This window comes from Sander lucioperca, chromosome 3, assembly GCF_008315115.2.
Source record: "Sander lucioperca isolate FBNREF2018 chromosome 3, SLUC_FBN_1.2, whole genome shotgun sequence".
NCBI lineage: Eukaryota > Metazoa > Chordata > Actinopteri > Perciformes > Percidae > Sander > Sander lucioperca.
The window spans coordinates 27,911,280-27,931,418 of NC_050175.1; the positions used below are offsets into that span (position 1 = coordinate 27,911,280).

General features: G+C 41.9%; 1 protein-coding gene across 1 annotated transcript; it reads right to left on the reverse strand.

Annotated features, from left to right (window-relative positions):
• Nucleotides 1-228: 228 nt before the first annotated feature.
• LOC116043561 (mothers against decapentaplegic homolog 6-like) lies at nucleotides 229-19,718 on the reverse strand. Its single transcript, XM_031290335.1, has 4 exons — nucleotides 18,282-19,718; nucleotides 16,319-16,372; nucleotides 15,709-15,786; nucleotides 229-1,219 (listed from the first exon to the last, which is right to left on the reverse strand). The coding sequence occupies exons 1-4, from the start codon at nucleotides 19,021-19,023 to the stop codon at nucleotides 582-584; spliced, it is 1,512 nt and encodes a 503-aa protein (XP_031146195.1). The 5' UTR covers nucleotides 19,024-19,718; the 3' UTR covers nucleotides 229-581.
• Between the last annotated feature and the right edge of the window lie 421 nt (nucleotides 19,719-20,139).

The following is a 20,139-nucleotide window of genomic DNA, read 5'->3' on the forward strand; positions in this document are numbered from 1 at the left end:
GAGGGAAACAGCTAGCCTGTGTCTGTCCAAAGGTAAACCAGCACTTTGAACCATTCCTGTAAATGCTGAAAAGAGTGCCTATGGTGTAAACAGAAGAATATGTTTGTTTGCTTCAGGGGAGAAAACCGGCAAGTGTTTGTCAAAGTCGTAACCAAACCCTGCACATCACTGACAAGTGCTGACTCATCCATAGCTCAGGTAAAAGCACTTGAGACCATCACAGAAACCTTCATTTAATACAAATACTTTATTGACAATGTGTGTATGGCATACTTTCTGATGGAATTGCTAAATCATGAGAACATAAACCAGGTTTGTCTTATCTTAAACAGTTTATATTTGCAAAATGACACTGAGAAACTGTAATGCATATATAGAATCAAAAGTGCATATTCTTGTTCCTTTTTTATTTTGTCCATATACACATTACACTATACATAAATAATTGCATTGTAAAAATGACTCAAGTATTTACATGTATAATATATTTTATATAATATATACATTTTATATTAAATCTAGGTAGATTACAATTAGGATACTGGGTCAGAAAACCTCATGTGAGTCTGTGTGTCTGTGTGCTATCTGTGGTTGTTGAGTAGCACCTCCAGCCAGCACGGACAGGAGGTGATGAACTGTCTGGAGTAGCAGGGGCCCCATCCTTTAGCAAAACTGATGCGAACACTGTGGGGGTCCCAGGGCCCCTCCTGGCACTCAGGCTTCACACCATGCTGTGCCATCCAGCTGGAGCGCTCATAGTCAAAAACCTTGAGGGAGAAGCCGGGCATCACCCTCTTCACACTCAGCCCTCGAGCCCTGGGTGGGTCCAGAGTGGGTGAGTGGACAAACACCGGGTGCTGGCTGCGGTTGTACAGCCACACTCCGTCCGGCTCCCGGCTCAGCACGATGCCATAGCCAATTTTACTGCGCATCTGTTGCACACTGCTGCTGCAGTTACCTCCACTTCCATGGCTGTGGTGTCCATGAAGACCCGATGTGCCGTGGCTGCCAGGGTCGTCATGGCGGCTGTGGTAGGCGTTGGCGTGGAGCTGGCCCAGGCAGAGGCCTGTGCCCTGAGGTAGGTCATAGAAGATGTTGAGCGAGGGCTCGTAGGCTGGATAAAGGCGACCCACGCGTGTGCGCTGCTCCCAGTAGGCAACACTGCACCAGTACGAGCGGTGTCCGCCGGAAGTCGAGGAGCCGAGGGAGGTACCAGTGTCTGAGCGGAAGAAGAGAGGTGGAAGAATTAATATTTGCATCGGTTAGTGTTCACGTGCCCTAATCGATACTCAAAACAAGTTTGACTTACAAGACCACCACAGTGTTTTCACACTGCAGCAGAACACATGCATTCCTCAAACCAATACAATATTTTGAAGCAGTCTATGGTTTTAACTCGCAACAGCAGGAAGTTATAGATGGCTTTCACTTCCATTTTACAAGACAGAAGAAATTCATTTCTTGGTCTGCTTGAAAATTCAGTACAACCTTAAACCTTTAGACCTAAAGATACTGTACATAAAATGTCTTAGTAAGATTTTGTGTCACCATGAGCCGCCAAATCTCTATGCGCTACTATAAAACATCATTCTTCTAAAAGACATTCCCTCATTTGGTGGTGGAGAACACATCGCTCTACCAGAGGTGCCTAATTGGGTTGCGATCTGATGGCTGCAAAGGATTAAGAAATTAAACAATACATGCACACTGTTATTTTGCTCCCAATTCTTGTTCTATCCAGACAGGGGCTGCAAATTACATCTGTTATATTGCTTATTCTTATGTAACAATGTTAAATAAACAAATTAATAATGTGAAAAAATAAATGGACGTGATGATGTGTTGGCCACAAATGATCTTCCTGAGGAAAGTATAAAAGAAGAATTGGGAGTGAAATGGCAGTGAGTGGGTGATTTTCTGTCTTTTTGTGCAGATTACTGTTACCTATAGGTCCTGCAAAGATTTCCTGGCCTGGTGATTGCCCTGCAGTAAATGATTCACAACATTTCCATACAAATCAAACCACTCAGTGACCCCTTATGCTATGTAGGGAAGCATCTGCATTTACTGTTTCTTCACTCATTTATTCATATTTTTCCTTTAATTTGTCATTCATCTGAGTATTTTGAAAAGTTGGCTTAAACTGCCAACACTGAACAGCCCACTTCCTCCTCTGATCCCTTGTCATCTCCCTGCATAACACTCCTTCAGGTCCCGAGGGGAGCAGCAGAGAGGGGGTTGGGGGGTAGGGGTGGTGGTGGAAAGCATTCAGCTCTCTGTCAACCTAGCGCAAGCCCATGAACCCTTGACCCCCCCAGCCCTCATGCTATCAGCTCACATTAACTCCCACACAGAGTGATGCCATTATTTTGCTCCAGAGACTCTATTGACACAGAGGATTTAAAGACCCATGTGCCTGTGGCCCCATTCCTTTCATATTCCCGCGAGCAACCCCCCTCTTTATCCACCAGGGGCCAGAATGGCTGCGGTCCTTCTCCCATTAACAAGCTGCTTTTGGGTGAAACCAGGACCGAGATTAGGCTAGGTGTGTTATGTTTGCACAGCAGCCATTTTCGTTTCAGGGTGGGGTGGGGTAGAAGAGGCGGTGGTAGTACGGGGAGCAGGGAGAAGGAGGAGGAGAAGGAGGAGGAGGAGGAGGAGAAGATGTGTGTTTTTACGCAAATACACGCACACACACTAGATGATGAGATAGGGCCTCACACATGCACATGTACACACACAAATTTGGTCTTCTGATCCAAACAGTATGACTATAACACACACACATACACACACACACACACACACACACACACACACACACACACACACACACAAAATTGCACTTCTCATCTGAGGCCCACGTGTGTCATTAGTGAATTCCAAGCTGGCAACTCCTGCGGTCTGGAGTTTTTACAGCTCTCCAATAAGAGAGCAGGCTGCTCAGCTAGCAGGATCTCTTTCTTTCTCTCACTCTATCTCTTTCTGACTCTCACACACACAACACACACACACACACACACACACACACACACACACACACACACACACACACACACACACACACACTTTTACAAGCCATGCTCTTCCCTGTAATAAGGCAACACAAACATGTCTGGGGAAACACAGGGAGACTTTATGAGCTCATGATCAAATTAAATTAATTCCCAAAGAAGACATAAAACAAACTGGGACTTTTTAGGGTTTTTTAGACATAGTACACATTACTGTAATTCCCATCACATAATGAATGATGCTGCAGATAGTATAGTATTACATCCTGGCTTTTAAGTTTCTAATGAAACCTAAACTCAAGAATATTATGAGATTTAGTTTTTGTGCACCACATATCTGGACGAAACTCCCATAACTCCTGTTTAATCTGTTTAAAGCAACACTATGTAACTTTTCCCGCTTCAGTCCCCCTACAGGTTGTCTCATTGGAACTACAGCTGCAGCTAAAAGTTATATAGTGTTGCTTTAATTCTATTTTAACTTATTTTTTTCTTCCATTTTATTTTACTCTTTTAAAATCCTATTTATGTCTTTTTATATTGTCTTGTGTTTCTTTTATATTAGGTCTTAATGCCTTTTATGTCTTATGTAAATTGCCTTGTTGTAGGTGCGATACAAAAAAATGTACCTTGCCAAAAAGAATTCTTGAATAATTCATATTTATAATTTCAAGTTACTATTCAATATTTACCAGAGTGTGCTTCTTTGCTCATATGTATATTTGTTTATTTACTTATAATTTTCTTACTTATTGTATTTCATTTGTGCACAGTTTCAATTACTGGATTACAAGTATGACTATTGACTTACTTTATTTTAGTTTTCTGCCATGTGTAACAATCCATATACAGCTTTGGGGAGCATTGAGGGATAAAGAAAAAGCCGAGAAAGTCATTGAAAAACTGGCAAATATGGATGAGAACAGAATTTCACATTAAGCAATGGCACCACAGTCTTCTGGAGATTGACTGACATGTTGTGAAGTCAAAACCACTCAATCTGGATTTCCACTAGTGTTTGACAGCCCGTGTGGTACAGCATGTCATGTTTAATGTTTCTGGCACACTGACATAATGTCATCATACTCAGCCAGGCTATCATCCAACTAAAGGTATAATGAGCTTGTGTGAGAATGACGAGGGAGAACATGGAGGGAGGGAGAAGAAGGGAGGCGCGGGTGGGCAACTGAACTTCATCAATGGAATTTTAAAAGACGGGTTCAAACTGGAGGTTATCAGCATGTTTATGTTTGAGCGGAGGAAGTCGAAAAAAATGTGTGTTAGTGTGTGACTTTGTGAATGTGCGTGCCTACATCTGTATGTGAGGGCTGGCAGCAATTACAGCGTCCTGCAAGCATTTACACCAAGCACCATTTAACAGCTCTGTTTACCAATTAGATAAGTAGCCTTTGTTATTTCATTTCAAAATCACTGTCTCTTAGTGCCAATCTCATGGAAACGCCTCGGTACACTTCACAGTTGGTTTTATCCGAGGCCTGAACAAAGGTGGGAAGATAGATGGAATATAAAACAAATGACTCGCTGAAATGAAATTACAATAATCGACAAGCTAATTGCATTGACTAGTTTTGTTTTTTGGACTGATAAAAAGCACTGCCAATCAAAAGTTCAGGGGTCAGACAGGCAGTTTCCTGCCGGCTCCCGGACTTCAAACAATGACAGCAACACTCATTTTTCCTCTTTCTTTTTCTCCTCTTGAGTAGATATTAAAGGAATATTTAGACATTTTGGGAAACACCCTTATTTTTTGCTAAGACTTCGATGAGAAGATTGATACCACACTTATGCTTTATCTATATGGTAAATGTGGAAGCAGATGGTTATATTAGCTTAGCATAGCATAGAAACGTCGAGCCTAGCTCTGTCCAAAGGTAACAAAGTCTGCCTAGCACCACTTTAAAACTGTATATCTAATTGTGTTTAATTTGTACAAAAACCAAAGTGCAGAAACAACAATCTGTGGTTTTATTGGGGGATTATATATTGGCCAGGAGCAGTGACTTCCTGTAGTTTCCACTGGTTGCCTGACAACCTCATTGTGATGACTCCAGGAAGTCACTAACCCTAACATTACATTCTTAACTTGTAAGTTTTACACTTTGTTTTTGTATTAATTAAACAAACGAGGTACAACATGTTCATAAGTGAGCTTTTGAGGGACTAGTAGGTGGATTTTTACCTTAATAGAATAGAGACTCCCCATTTCCAGTCTTGATTCTAAGCTAAGCTAACCAGCGTCATATGTAACAGACAAACATGAAAGTGGAATCGATCTTCTCATCTAATTCTCAACTAGAAAACAAACAAGCTTATTTCCCAAAATGTCGAACTATATCTTGAAACTCCCTCACTTTTCTTGTATCCCTCCAGTCTGAGCTGTGGAGGCTTCCTTCTGCTAACCTTAACCTGCACAGACAGGAAGAAAGTAAGGGGAAAAAAGGGGAAATAGAGGAGTAAAAAAGAGAGACTGGGTGAAAGAGGGAGCGGGAAAATGAGAGGAAAAGAGAGAGAGAGAACCTGCCAAGCATAACCAGCATCCACGGAAAAAATGAAGGGAGAGAAAGAGACTGTGAGAAAGAGAGGGAGGGAGGGAGACCCTCGTCTTTCATCCACTGCCAAGGATTAGATTCCCCTCCAGTTATTAGACTCTTCCACTGTGCTGAAAGAAGTGGGTGGGTTGGGGAGAGGGGGGAGGGGGGCAGAGGGGGAGGATAGAATTCAGTTACTGACCATTGTCGGACGCCTCTAAGATGCTTTGTTTTGATTCAACTTCCTCAAATTACCTCCTAAAGCTCTTAAAAAAAGTAGAAATAAAATAAAATAGGGGGTGGGGGGGGGGCACCCCTCCCTTGCTACAAATGGTAGGTTCTGTGTTGTTTGAGACAACTATCATTACAGGGCAACTTCAATCCAGCAAGCCACATTTAGGCTGGCGTCTCGACTATCTCTGCCATCAGAGGGCTGCGTTATCGCTAGACACGGGCCGTACAGTCCAACACAACAGGGCTCACACAAACACACACACACACACACACACACACACACACACACACACACACACACACACACACACACACACACACACTCTCTCTCTCTCTCTCTCTCTCTCTCTCTATCGCTCTCTCTTTCCTTCTCTCTCTCTTTCCATTGTAAAGTGGATCTTGTGATGTAGCCTGCTGCAGTGTGCAACTAGACATCGTTCTCTGCGTTTACACAGTAAAAAAACAATTCTCTAACAATGATCCATTATTTTATACAAACAGACGTCCACATTCCTTGAACCTGCAGGTCAACCGAGCCACAGGAAAGTAACTGTGTGTCCCTGTAAAATTCCTAGGAAGATGTTCTTGGAGCTAGTTTAAAAAGCTCCTCTAAGAGGAAGAGAGTAAGTAACCAGTTTCCTGCATTTCTGCTGCTACTTTAAAGTGCCAGACAATTTAAGCCAAGGAATGTCTCAGGTTTGCATACATCATTATTGTATCCAGGACAAACTCTACTTTCCTGTCTTATATCATCCACCAAAGTTTGTGTTTTCATTGTGGACATGAAACCACTGGAAATCCAAATAGTTTTCACCTCAGTTTTCACCTTCTCCTAACTCTGATTTTTGTGTGTTATTGTATGTTTGTGAAACTCATAATGAAAGATGACACTTGGGAAATAAATATATAGAATAGATTATATACTGAATTATGCACTATTGTTGACATTTGTTCCTCTGTTTTTACTGACAATTTACATTTGACTTTGGCAGAGCTTTCACACTTTTTAGAAAACACAAAAGAACAGTATATAGACTGTGTTCTGGTGGTCATTAATACACATAAGCTTTGTAGCAAGTCATCACCCCTTCTCTATAAACTGTTGGTGTAGCTTTGTCAAATAAAGGCAAAAATGCCATATAACAGAAATGTGGACATGTTCCAATCCAACGTGTGCTTCTGTTTAAACTTTATACTGATTTCCTTTTTTTGTACACAACAATCTTGCCATGAGAGATTAACAGTGGTGATCCATTTGTCCGTGCTGTTCTGTAGCGCCGCGCTCCACTCTATTCCTATGGGTGACGTCAAGCGACTTCAACGTGCACGCAAAGCATTCCGAGAAGGCGGTGCTGCATTTGAAAAAATGCTGCGCGTCAAAAAGCTGGCCGATGCCCATCTTTATGCAAATTAATCCGTTGAACGCGACGCAACTATCCAGTAGAAGTAGATGAAAATCTTTTAAACTGACGATCTGAAATGAAGACAGATTCAGCAACTGCATGGCCTATTTCTTGCTTAAAATGTTTTCAGAAACACGTTTCGGTGAACTATTTTTTAAAAATCTGAGATCGTATTCTCATGACACTCGGTTGAAATTCTCGAGCAGCCAGACACGTCATGCGTTCGTCCAATCAGCAAGGGCGTGGAGCATCAACCATGGATGTATTACGTCGCGACACCACGCTTCAGTCGTGTCGCCAAAGTGGATCTCTACTGTTATGTGCAATTTCAAAATATTTCAAGAGTTTTCTGCAGGTAAACACACTGCAAGGATTGCTCATGTTATTAATCCCATTTGACTGCGAGCTACTAATAATGGCCTGACACTGAACTAATCTGAGAACTAATTGTGATTGGGTGTGTTATTGTAAATCATCCCTGATCAGATTTTTACTTCCTTGAAGCAGGTTAAGTTTCAGCGCAACATTTGCAACTAGTACAACTTAACCAGCTAAGCAGGACGAGGGTGGGACTGACGCCTAAATGATACTTCTATAGTACATTAAGGTGTCACAGCAGCTACAGCATGCAGTGATTTATTGTTCTGCACAGGCATTGCACACAGGCTGCATTCCTGCTATTTCTGATGTAATCATGTTCATTGATAAACAGTGGTGAAAACAATCACATCAAAGTCAAAGTGTGCGTTGGAAATAGCTTTTCTAGATGAGCGTGAGCTAATCTGTTGACCATTTTTGATAAGGGGAACATTCAGCCTTCGCAATGTTGTCTTCACTATCAACAGACACAGCAGCTCAATCCCAGTTCATGTGGTGCCTGTATAGCCTGTGTAGCCCCTATACTGTACATGTGGTTGCATTTTTCAAGAGTTACTTACAGACGCGCCAGAGAGACATATACAGGTATCATTATACTGCGACAGAGACATAAATCCGGCTTGACTAAAGATATTGCATATTGTAGCTTTAAGAATAACTGGCCTTAAGTTTACGACTCAAAGAAAGATGATTTAAATCTGAATAGAGACACAGAAGCAGCGAAGAGTAGCAGAGCTCTGCAGTTGACAAGCCTCCCCTCCCAACACATTCCTGGACAGGCCCTCTTCCTCGACACTTCCTCCCCCCGCTCAGCCAGTCACAGGGGTCAAGTTGACAAGTCTCTCATTGAGCCTCATGTGGTCCGACTATGGCCTTCACTCCTCACAACATAATTACACAAATGTATTGGTGGAATAGATCAATTTGTTCCACTATGAAGAAAGAATTATGAAATTCCTTCTAAAACTTTATTTGGGAGAAATATCTGAATATGAAACTCCTGTGTGGAACGCATTGATATAAAAAAAAAACAATGAGGCTGTGGACTGAAAATACAATGCACAATCACTATACATAACTCACAAGGGAGTGACACAGGGACTGTGAAACCTGAGAAATTAAGAGATTACAACTTCATTGACAAATGAAGTGTAATCCACGATGCACACACATGACTTGGCAGTTTTAATAACGAACTGAACAATGATCAATGGTTTCTGAAAGCTCTGTGTGAAAGATAAGTGTGTGTGTGTGTGTGTGTGTATGTGTGTGTGTGTGTGTGTGTGTGTGTATATACACAACAGTCCTCATCAAAGTTGGATAGTGAAGCTTAAATACTGTATGTGTTTGTCTGTCAGTGTAGTTCTCAATATCATGGGTGAATGCTCAGCACAAACACACAAGCAATTGTTCTCATTAACAACAGGCAGCTACATTGCCTGAAAACGTATGAAAATGTTGCTTCCGTCATATATACTTCAGACTTAACTCAGCGTTGCACTCAGAGCTCAAAGCACAGGCGACAGCTTCCTACATTTCATAAAGTCAGAGAGCCTGTCGACATCTGCAAAGAATCTTTAGGTTCAGCAGCATGGCAGAATTCCATTAAAAGCCAAATTGCGGGTTGGCAAAAACTCTGAGGGAACAACGGAAAGCCACAGCCAGCCCTGTAATTTAAACCTTATTTTAAATTGTGATGGCCTGACTACATGGACTGAAAAAGAGGGGGCGAGAATAAGAGTTGCAAAGACAGAGAGAAAGAGAGCAATAATGCGTGTACAACAAACAGTAGAGGCTGCGAGGGCAGAAGTAGAATTAACACTAAGACAAAGAACAGTAAAAGTGGGCTAAAGTGTGAGGGGATAGCAGAAGAATGGAGCATAAACAATATTGTGATTTAAACAATATGAGACAGTCTCTACTTGATAATCAGGTGTGTTCCTGATGTGTAACACTTCCTAAATCCATGAACTTGGAGAGGTCATGGGCTGTTGACTCCGTGTCAATCAATAACAAGGTTGAAAATATAAATATCTGAAACAAGCTTCTGTAAACACAGTGTTACCACAGACACATAAAGCAGGGTTGCATCAACCAAGACCGAATGTACAAAGACCCAGGATCAGACAAAAATAAAGTGTTCAAAAATAGGAAATGAAATAAATACATTGGTGCTTTTGCTTCTTTCTTAAGTTGCATGTTGGACGAACCGCGTTGATATCGTGTATCCTTTCCTGCTCAACCTCAGCTACCCTCAAGTGCTTGGAGTATTTTAGAGGTATGCATGCTGACTGTTCTGTGTATCCACGCAACAACATTTATAGGCTACGTATCTTTCGACACTGACAGACATTTCAGCATTAATCTTTGTTGATGACAATGCTCTATTAGCTCAGAGTTTACAGCTTATTTATACGTGTGCTGATTCAATACAGGCGATTGTTTTACAAGTCAGGATTAAGCTAAGCTAGGAGGCCCTGATCAGTCTTATGATGCAGGGAAATAAAGTGAGGGAAGTTAGGTTTCTGTGTTTTTTGTGTGGAAGCAAAGTAGCTTTATGAAATGTAGTAGTAGTTAGTCTATTCAACCTGGTTAAAGTTCAACTTCCCACATCATTGAATACTAAGAGCTAAACATGCTGCACTTCTTGCCAATATGCTGATTAAAAAAAAAACAACCTCTAACCTTCCCAATTACCTTCAAACATTCCAGTCTTCTACCACTGGAGTCATAGAAAGGTGGTGGGGGTGGATGATGGACGTACAAAGAGCAGGACTTTGACCCCAGAAAGCGGGGTTTGCATCCTGAGTACCGTCTATGGTTAGATTGAGGTATTAAAGCACTTTGGTAAAGGTCAAGGAAAGATTGTTGTTTTGGTAAATATGGTCGATAATCATGTTGCGTTTCATGATTTAAATCACTGCAGACTATTTTTGCATTAAGCCAGACCACAATATTTCCTTAAAGAGTCTCGGCATTGCCTGAACGTAACCATAAAAAGTTGAATAATGCTGTAGTCACTGCGAGCAGATTTTGTATTGCAAGATTGGCTATTTTGGGGAAAACAAATGACATACATTGTCAATGATCATTTCCCTGACATTGTACTTCCCTGAGCATTTTTGTGAATTGCCAGTTGCCATTAATTAACAACATTTTCTTATTATGTTGATTGAAAATCTATCCGGTCGACATTTTTCATTTAAAATGTATTTGCTGTTGCACATTAGCTGTATATAAACGTAATTTCTCGGAGACGGGATTTTAATAACAGTGTTACCATTCTGGCAGTAAGCCTAAAATGTGAATAAAAAAAATAAAAAAAGACAAATAAAGGACCAAACTGACATAAAAGAGCTCTGAGTGAGTTGTGTGCTGGGTCCTCAGCTGCGTCCCCTGCTTGTATAGTGAAAATATTTGAGGAAATGGCAAATGGTTAATGGGCCAGCACTTGATGTTGAATTCCATAGTCTAATGTGTCTCAGTCAGGCATAAGAGCAAGTGTTGTACGCGTGCCTGCAAACAGACTGGAGGTTCAGGTCACTGAGAGGACCCGTCCAGACTTAGACAGATAGATTCTCACTGGATGCAGCACAATGTGGTGGTTACTTTTTGTGTTTGCACAATTTTGACATCTTTGACTTTGACACAATATTGAAATGAATGAATGAATTCTACAAAGGGATCTCATTTAATATTTATGCTTCTGTGAGTCAAATCTTTACTTGAGAGTAGATGATTTACAAAACTGTGTCCAACTGTGTCAACCTGGATTGACATGGAAAGCTTCACACTTGCTGAGCTAAACTCACAAAAAACAGCACGGTGAAGTCAAACTCTCTTCCAAGCTTGCAAGAATGTCGGCTCAGTTCCGTGTTTCTTAAGTATTAACGGTGATATGTTCAAACATGTATCATATGTCACTCTCCAGAGTTAGACCCCCTTATCCCCCTCCCACCTCTTTCACTCTGAGACCCTACTCCCCTTCACCTTCCCAATTTCCCAACATTCCTGGGCCGTGCCCTATCAGTCAAAGGGCCAATTCATGGGGTTAATGCTGCAGCGAGTGCAGACAGGGCTTTGAGACAGGATGTTTGGCTGATACCTTGCTCTGCTTAAGCAAACAAGCCACCAAAATATGATTACTGAGGGCAGAGAGGGAGCAGTCTTCTTGTCTTACTTCAGTGCATCCAGGCCAAACTAATGTCCACTAAGTATCATTGCTTTACTTGTTTCCACATGTTCAAAAGCCAGAGACTAACGACAACAAGGTGGACACGTTTGACAAGTGCAATGATGTCATATGATGTAAAAGCTGACAAGGACATCATTAACTCTTTGGGCCTTGTCCTTCTGGACTCTCAATCCCTTAAAATAAAAAACATGCTATGTATGTGTGCTGTCATTGCTGTGAGAAGCATACCAATCACTCAGTGAAATGCTGATAAAAAACAAGATTAACTGCATTAAGTCTGCAGCCAAGCTAGCAATGAGTGAAATGAGATAGGAAAGGAGGAAAATTGATTTGAATGCGACTGAATCAGCATGTCAGGCTCAGATTTCAGTGTCATATTTAGCTCATTTTTCATCAGGCTAAGCTGTACTTTGTCAGTCTGCTAGTGTGGGTAGGTAGACTCAGTTGTGCTTTGAGCTGAATGCTAAAGTGCAACTTCAATCATTCAGTCTCACATTGTGTTCATGTTAAGCCTATTTCTGTTTGGAAGGGAGTTTGTTCTGCTTTCTCTTTTTCCAGTTAGTGACAAATCTTTTCCGCGGACATCACAGAAGCGACAGTGACGATTACTCAGAGCAATTAACTCAAGATTTTACAAGTTGTTATTCTGTAAGTCAACTTACAAAAACCTGTACAGCTGCGTGACTGCGTCACAGATGTGGGTGGTGATTCAGATATATGGAGCAATGCTATGGTAGCATTTTATGTTAGCTATAATCTCGAAGTACAGCTAAGGCTAATTACTAACTAATTTTAGAGATGTTTTTTCTTAAGTTTAATGTTTAAGTTTTAACGTGTTGGTTATACCAAAATAAACATGAGAAAATCCATTAAGCTCATGAAAGACAGTACCAACCATAGACTGTATATACAGATGGATAGCTTGACAGCGCCCCAAAAGTGAAGCCAAAACATATTGATCGCCCCCTGGTGGCTGGCTGCAGTATAGGTCATAAATCACACCCCTCCATGTTGGCGGATGGGACACTCAGAAACCAATGGGTGACGTCACAGACAGGCTGTCCATGTTTTTTACAGTCTAGTACATTTCTCCCAAAGGCTTCTGTCATTTTAGGTAGTTCTTATCACGCGGATGTTTGTTCAAGTGTTCATTTCTGTGATATGTTTGGTTTTGATTAGTTATTTGATGCTATAAAAACAGGACGAAACGTCATGACAGCTCTGATTGGTTGGGCGGGTATATCAGGACTTCAGTACCACCGTCCGATCACGTCTGTGCAGACTCTGGCTCCAAAATTACAAGTGGGAAGAAGTGGAGACGTGTCGTCCATCTTAATAGTTTATGGTTCCAGCTTTCATGACCATCACCAAATGAGTGTTTGTTCTGGCAAACAGTGGTCATGATTATACAGTAGGTTTATGTGATACTGGCAAATTCCATTCCAAGTTTTTGTAATTTGTGTATCATCACAGGAGGAGTATAATATAAGATATAAAATATACAGAAAGAAAAGGGCAATACAAAATAGTGCAGAAAGTCCAAATAATGTGTATTTAGAGAAACGGCAACACAAGCTTAGTCAAACATAATATACTGCTTTTAGTTATAGATCAATTATGAAGGTATAAAAAAGCAGAACTTTGTCTCCCTCGCAGCTAATCGCTTGATTGGTGAGTGTGTGTTTGTATGTGTGTGTGTGTGTGTGTGTTTTTGTCCTGATAGAACCCCTATGTGAGTTCTCTGAGACGATCTTATCACTGAGTCAGACAGAAATTCCTCACTTTTTCCCCCCTGTCACGCACACGTGTGCACGCACACACACACACACACACACACACACACACACACACACACACACACACACACACTGACAATAAGCAGCTGAATGTAGTAGATGTAAGCCTACTAAACTTTGAGTAGACATTTCCCTTTTCAAAGCATTACTGTTTGCTGCGGTTTAAAGGGAATGTTAACTGATTGAATGATAAAAGAGGCCAGGGCAAAGGTATGTATGGACCACACCCTGCCGCAGCCTTTTTTCCCCGTAAAGCTAGGGTAAGTAGCTACTTTAAAAAGGAATTTGAAAAAAAAGATGCTCAAGTGTAGGAGCACATGTTCAATGCTTGTATTTGTTCTAAAGAAAACACCAAGGCCTTTAGATGATATGCCAGAGGATCACCTGCACAAAAAATACTCATCTACACTCTTGAAAGATCTAACCAACCAACAAGTCTTTGATACAAGCTTCATGTTCAGCTTATTATACCAGCTGTAATTTTAAAAAAGGGGAGTTGTATAACCTGTCAAAGGTAACAGACAAAAGCGACATGCAGATTTCTTGGCTACGTCTGTTTAGTCTCTTTCCGACTCATGCTCTTGGCCTGAGCTCCAGTTCCTGGCTCCAGCATTCTGGTGTGGGGGGCAGGGGATCAGAGACCACACACACACACACACACACACACACACACAGAATCACCGAAATACACCACTTCTTGAGAAAACTGATCTTTTTCATCAGAAGGAGGTATCAGCTCTTACTACACAGCCTAGAAATCACAACCTAAAACTTGACTCTTGTTTGACTCGTGACCTGATTTTTTAACATAACTTCCAAAAACAACACTTTTGTCAGTGTAAATCAACTTAAAAGTACTTTAGAAATTATGCAGATGTGTTACACTCAATGAATTAAAGAGGTTTCATTATTTAGACCCCACAATTGTATTCCTGACAGTGTGTAGAAGGTTTTGGAACAGCATTTAGACCTCCATATTGGAAAATAAAACACCCTGGAAGTATAGTCCAAGCAATTAAAGTATCTTTTTTTAATTTCTCAAAATATTCTCAGAATGGTGAGGTGTGCATTGGGAGGACATCAGTATTTCTAAAAAGCTGGCAATGGCCCTGCCTCTAAACATGGAAAACATAACAACTCAATCAATTATTTCAACTTTAAACATCAACTTCAACAAAAAGTTCATTTCTGGACACAACAGACAAACAAACTCCAGAAAGTCTAATTGGCGTACAGCTGACTCTTCAGACAGGTCTGTGATGCAGCGACTACACTACACAAACTTTATAGGTGCCTATTCATCTTTCAACACCGTCCACAAGTGAGCCCAGGCAGGCTTGATCGAGTGGGTTTGTGGGTTTCTTCTAACGCTACAAGGACCTCTCCACCCGACCCCGGCACGTAAACAAATAAAGCTCCAGTTTCATCATCTAGAGGGGGCTGTTTCCTGTCCAAACGCAGCCCTTAGCCCCCCTCTTTCCACATATACACGGCACACAAAACTCTACACCTCCGCCTCATCAGAGCTGCTCGGCTCCCCCGCCCCCAAAATGCCAGCCTCTTTCCACTGCTCAATTGCCAAGAGGAATGGAGGGATTTGAGGGAAGAAAGAGGGAAAGAGGGGGATGGGTGGTTCGAGAGGCAAAGGGGATTGGGAGTATGCACGGGGATCTTATTGCAGTTTCATCCCAGTTAAATATTTTTGCTGTGGGGTAAGCAAAGGGAGAAAGAGAGAAAAGCAGAAAGGCTACACTGCTGTGGCATCTAGATAGTGGGAGACCCCAGACCCCCACCGAGCCCCCTATGCCTCTCTGACAATAGAAGCTTTATGCAGTGGAGTTTTTGCTTGTCTTAACAGCCTTTGCAAATAGGAAGGAAAGCACAACATAATAACACCAGTAAATGTAATTTACCCTTTTATGTCAACATTCAGAGACGATGCATGCTTTTGCATGCATGAGTGTGTGCATCTGTAAGGTCAAGCACACTCACGCTCCAAAACTTTTTCCATTGGTGCTTCCAAACTTATTTGTGGAACAAGTTCACTTCTTCAGGAATACAAATCAACATCTGCTGAAACAAACATCTGCCTGGTCACAAAGTTCATGTAGTTCTGCAGTAGTGATGCAAATTACTCACCTGTGTAGTCTCTCGGCGTAATGTGAGGCGGATTGGAGGAGAGGGGGGGCACAGTTTCAGTGTTAGACAGAGTTGAGTCTGGTGAATGTAGAAAAAAGCACAAACATACAGTAGAAGAGTGAGATACAGGTTATTAAACATTTCATTTATTAAAGTCATTTCTCAAGCAAAATTGCCAAACATTGGTTAAAAGCTTCTTAAATATGAGGAGATGCTGTTTTTATTAAGTTTAGTATAATTATAAATATTTGGGGTTTTTGGACTATTGGTAGGAAAAAAAACTACTTGGAAACCACATTGTACCCCTTTGAATTTCATAACGTTTTAAAGAATGAATAACGAAAATAACCATTGTTTGCAGCCTTCATACTGTCCCTCAAACTATATAGCAGAACGCCTGTTTGCACAAACAGAGCCTCCCTATCATAAACTCCAGATTTCAGGCTCAACAAAATAGAAGATGAGCAGAGGTAAAACTCAACTAACTCTGTGTCGCTTTCAACACAAGCAGCTTTTCAAAGATCTGTTTCCATTCTGAAAATATGACGGTGACGATACCCTCTGTGTCATTTACTGGTTTGCAATGTGGTCGCAATTCTTCCAAACTCACCCAGTGGCTTGTGATCATCTGAATGGGACAGAGAGTATGGGGGAGGAGGTGATTCTGGAAAATACAACAAAAGTTAAGGTTAAGTTAAAGGCTGTATGGTCGAAATGCTAAATTATCAACTGAGAAAAAAAAATACTAAACTAATCATGCCTCACATATTTTAGCTGCTGCATGAGTCTTCTACATTAGTGCTACCAGATGTAGATTATGTAAAATGATTACAATTTGCATAGTTAATTAGTTTGATATTTTGGATCATGTACTTCTTACATTTTGCAAACAAATAACTGCCTTCTGTCTCTACAAAAAAAACAAATAACAATTACAATCTGCCACAAAAAAAGCTTTCTTTCCTAAAACACAGCTCAAGATTCTTGTAATCATCAATGAAGAATGTTTTAATACAACCTATAGTTCTTAAATCATTATATAATGTCAAATAAATGGACTTTATCTTCAATCTCATCTAAATCACATAACTAACAAAGTCTTTCATCTTCAGGTACACAGTTCAACCCAGCTGTTTCTATAGCTAATGGTAATGTAGACCATGTACCTGAATGTAACTGTGCACACTGTAGGCTCAATGTTGTTTTTCATGAGGTAATGTTCTTTATTTTGGTTTCTACCTTGCATCAACAGACAATCTTTACTTAAACCTAAGGAGCTATTTGCATTGAGTACATGATGGCATAACTGTACACATATGTAGGCTTTCTTTTGAACTCCTAATGTGTATAATTCAACAGATCCAATCTGAACCTGCAAGGTTTCCACTGTATCTTTCTTTTTTTAACTGTACCTCTCTGTATAGAAGTGTTTGATTGTTCAGTTTTATCTTTATAAAGTTTTCAGTGAAGACATTTTTATTCACACAGGCTCACATGGTGATTTCTGTGTAAAAAGCAGCACTGTAAACTATGAGCAATGCAGCTGGGAGAGTCCCTTCAGTCCAAAGTGGACATGGGTTTGCGGCTGCGGCCCCTTTAAGAGCAGAGCCAGTAATTGCCGGAGTCCTCAGTCAGTTAGATACCCAGCGAGTCAGTCTGGCGCCAGCACTATGCAAACTGTATATTATCGGCACTCCTTCACCTAAATAACAAGAGGAGGACCTCCTGTCAGAGAAAAAAAGAGCCTAAGTGCAACTTGAGAGCGACCTTCAATTGGATGATGTTAGAAGCAGCAAAGTTTTGCTCAAATTTAAATAAATGTGTAATGTGTTTGGAATGTAGAGAGGAAATCAAAGTAATGGTTGACCAGAGTAAAAGCTAGAGTTATAAAACTGGTGAAAATAAATATATAGCATATATTGAAAAGGAGGTTGAGCAGATGGCTAAAAGGTGTGCACTCAATTTATTTTTTTGCCTAAATAAAAAATAAATAAAACTGCAGTAAAACATACCTGACATTTATTCTCTGGGGTTTCAGTGTTGCATTATGCTTTAATATAATTGTAAATGTGAGATGGCGTCATCAGTAATAGCCTAACTGACGAAAAAGAAATAGCCTGATAGAAAAAGAAAAAAATCTTTTTTCGCTTGTGACATTGTTTGCCACTTTAATCAACAATAACAACATTCTTCTTTGGCTGCAGGCAAACAACAGTCTGACTGATTGGAAACTCATTAATGCCATGCTATCTGTTCATAGGGGTATATGGGCCATCAATCTATATGCTGCAAAAAATCGAATTATCATCATTCATGGCGCACTTCACTTTTATGAAATGAACTTCATTCTCTGCAAAGCCCTTTATCTGAGTTCAGGCTCCAGGGGTTCTTGAGGGAGTCCCAGGGCCCCCCATGAATATGATGGTTAATGTGGTAGAAGTAACAAAATGGCATGGGTACACTTATTGCTATCTTCATTTGCAAGTTTAAAGTTCTTTTCTGAGGGGAAAGGTCTATTCTACATCTACCCACGCACCCCTGCACCCCCACCCCTTCAATGTTGATGTCCTTACCTGGCCCACATAACCGGCTGTAGTGATAGGGGTTGCAGCACACCTTTGCGCCGTCCACTGCGCCGAAGCTCTGGCAGTGGCACAGCGTTTTGAGCCGGGCTGAGAGCGGCAAGTCGCTCCAGCGGTACACCTTACACAGGAGATACTGTGGAGAGATGTGATGAGCACCGAGCCGCAGCTCAGTGCTCGGCACCATGACACACTCGCTGGGTATCCCTCCTTTGGTCTCTACAGCCTTCACCAAGGTATCCAGAGATCTCTCCTTGAGTCTTTTCAAAAAAGCATGAGCGGTGCTCGCGAGTTCCTCCTCCAGCCCTGCGTGCCTCGGTGCGCACTGACAAGCGCCCCCTCCGTCTTTTCTCGGGGCCCAATAAGGGCTCCGAGGTCTGAGATCCCATTCCCCAAACAAACAACACGTCACCGTCCTACTGTCGCCCTCCTGTCCCCGCCGGGAGCCTCTGTGCACCGGGACGCACATGGCATCCCGGTCATCGTCAGGCTGCTCCTCTTCCTCCCTCTCCGCGCTCTCAGTCAGGTCTCCAGCCTCCGCCGTGTGTCCCGGAGCCGGGTCAGTGTATGTCACCGACCGCTGCTCATGTCTGTGGAGCTTTCCTGAGTGTCTGCCACACGGACCGTCCCGTCCTCCGTCACCTCGTCTGCTTCCATCCCGCCCGTCGCTCTCGGTGACCAGACGGCTTCTCCAGAGTCGCCGTACAAGACCTGAGCGTTTCGACTTGAACATACGACAACCTAGACAGTTTTGGATGTGTCCTGTCGGCCCCGTCCGGGTCTCGGGAGATGCCACATCGATTTACACTCGTCGCGCAAGTCCGGGGGTTTGTGCACGGTGCGCACAACATGCGCAGCCGGTGTTCACCGTGTTCTGGCTCTCCCGCAGCATTAGAAAGTAATATTCAATCATGCGTTGCGTTAAACATCACTACACGTCTAAAGAAGGAGAAGGCTACACACAGCCACTGCTTAGTGACCTGCTGTTGCCAACTCAATTAAGCCACAACTTTTGCAAGCCCTCTCTCAAAGCCTTCCACACTCCAACACTCTGGAGACCACGCACACAATCCACAAACCATAGTTAGTCCACTCGAGGAGCAGGGTCAGTTTACATTAACAAAAAGAGCATCAGAAACATTAATCCACAAGTTTTCCAGAGTTTCTCCTTGAGTTTAGTGAAGCCCTTGAACCGTAAAACCCTTCCTTCACCCGATATAAATCCTCACAACACTGAAACTCCGATGATTTCTGTCGCTGGTGGAAGCAGTAATCCCGCTGCAGAGTCCTGGGGTAAAGCAGAGATGGTCGGGGACTCCAGTGCCAAACTCCGGGACGGATTCCGTGCTGAGAAGTTGTTTTAAAGAGAGCTGGAATTACTCCACTCTCCACTCCCCTGCAAGTCTTTTTCGGACGCACGCACACACACACACACACACACACACACACACACACACACACACACACACACACACACACACACGCTCCTGCACACACCAGAGTCAAGCCAGACAAAATAAAACCAAGCTTATTTGACTATGATTTTCAAAATAAAATCCTAATGGTGAACTTTGATGGAAAGGTTGGTTTGCAGCATCTTTAGGTAAATGCTTACTTTTACAGAGCTGTTTCTGTGCTGTGGTTCGCCCTGAAGCCAGATTGATACACATCATAGATTATGGAGTGATAGGTAGGCCTATAACTATGCAGTTGTTTTGAATCAACCTTTTATTATTTTGTATATGAGAAAGGGCATAGACCGATTAAAGATTGGTCTGTAGTTACTTATCACAGATCAGTCTACGTTTTTTTTCAGTAAGCACACTTGAGGGGAAGACTCTGGGTCAAG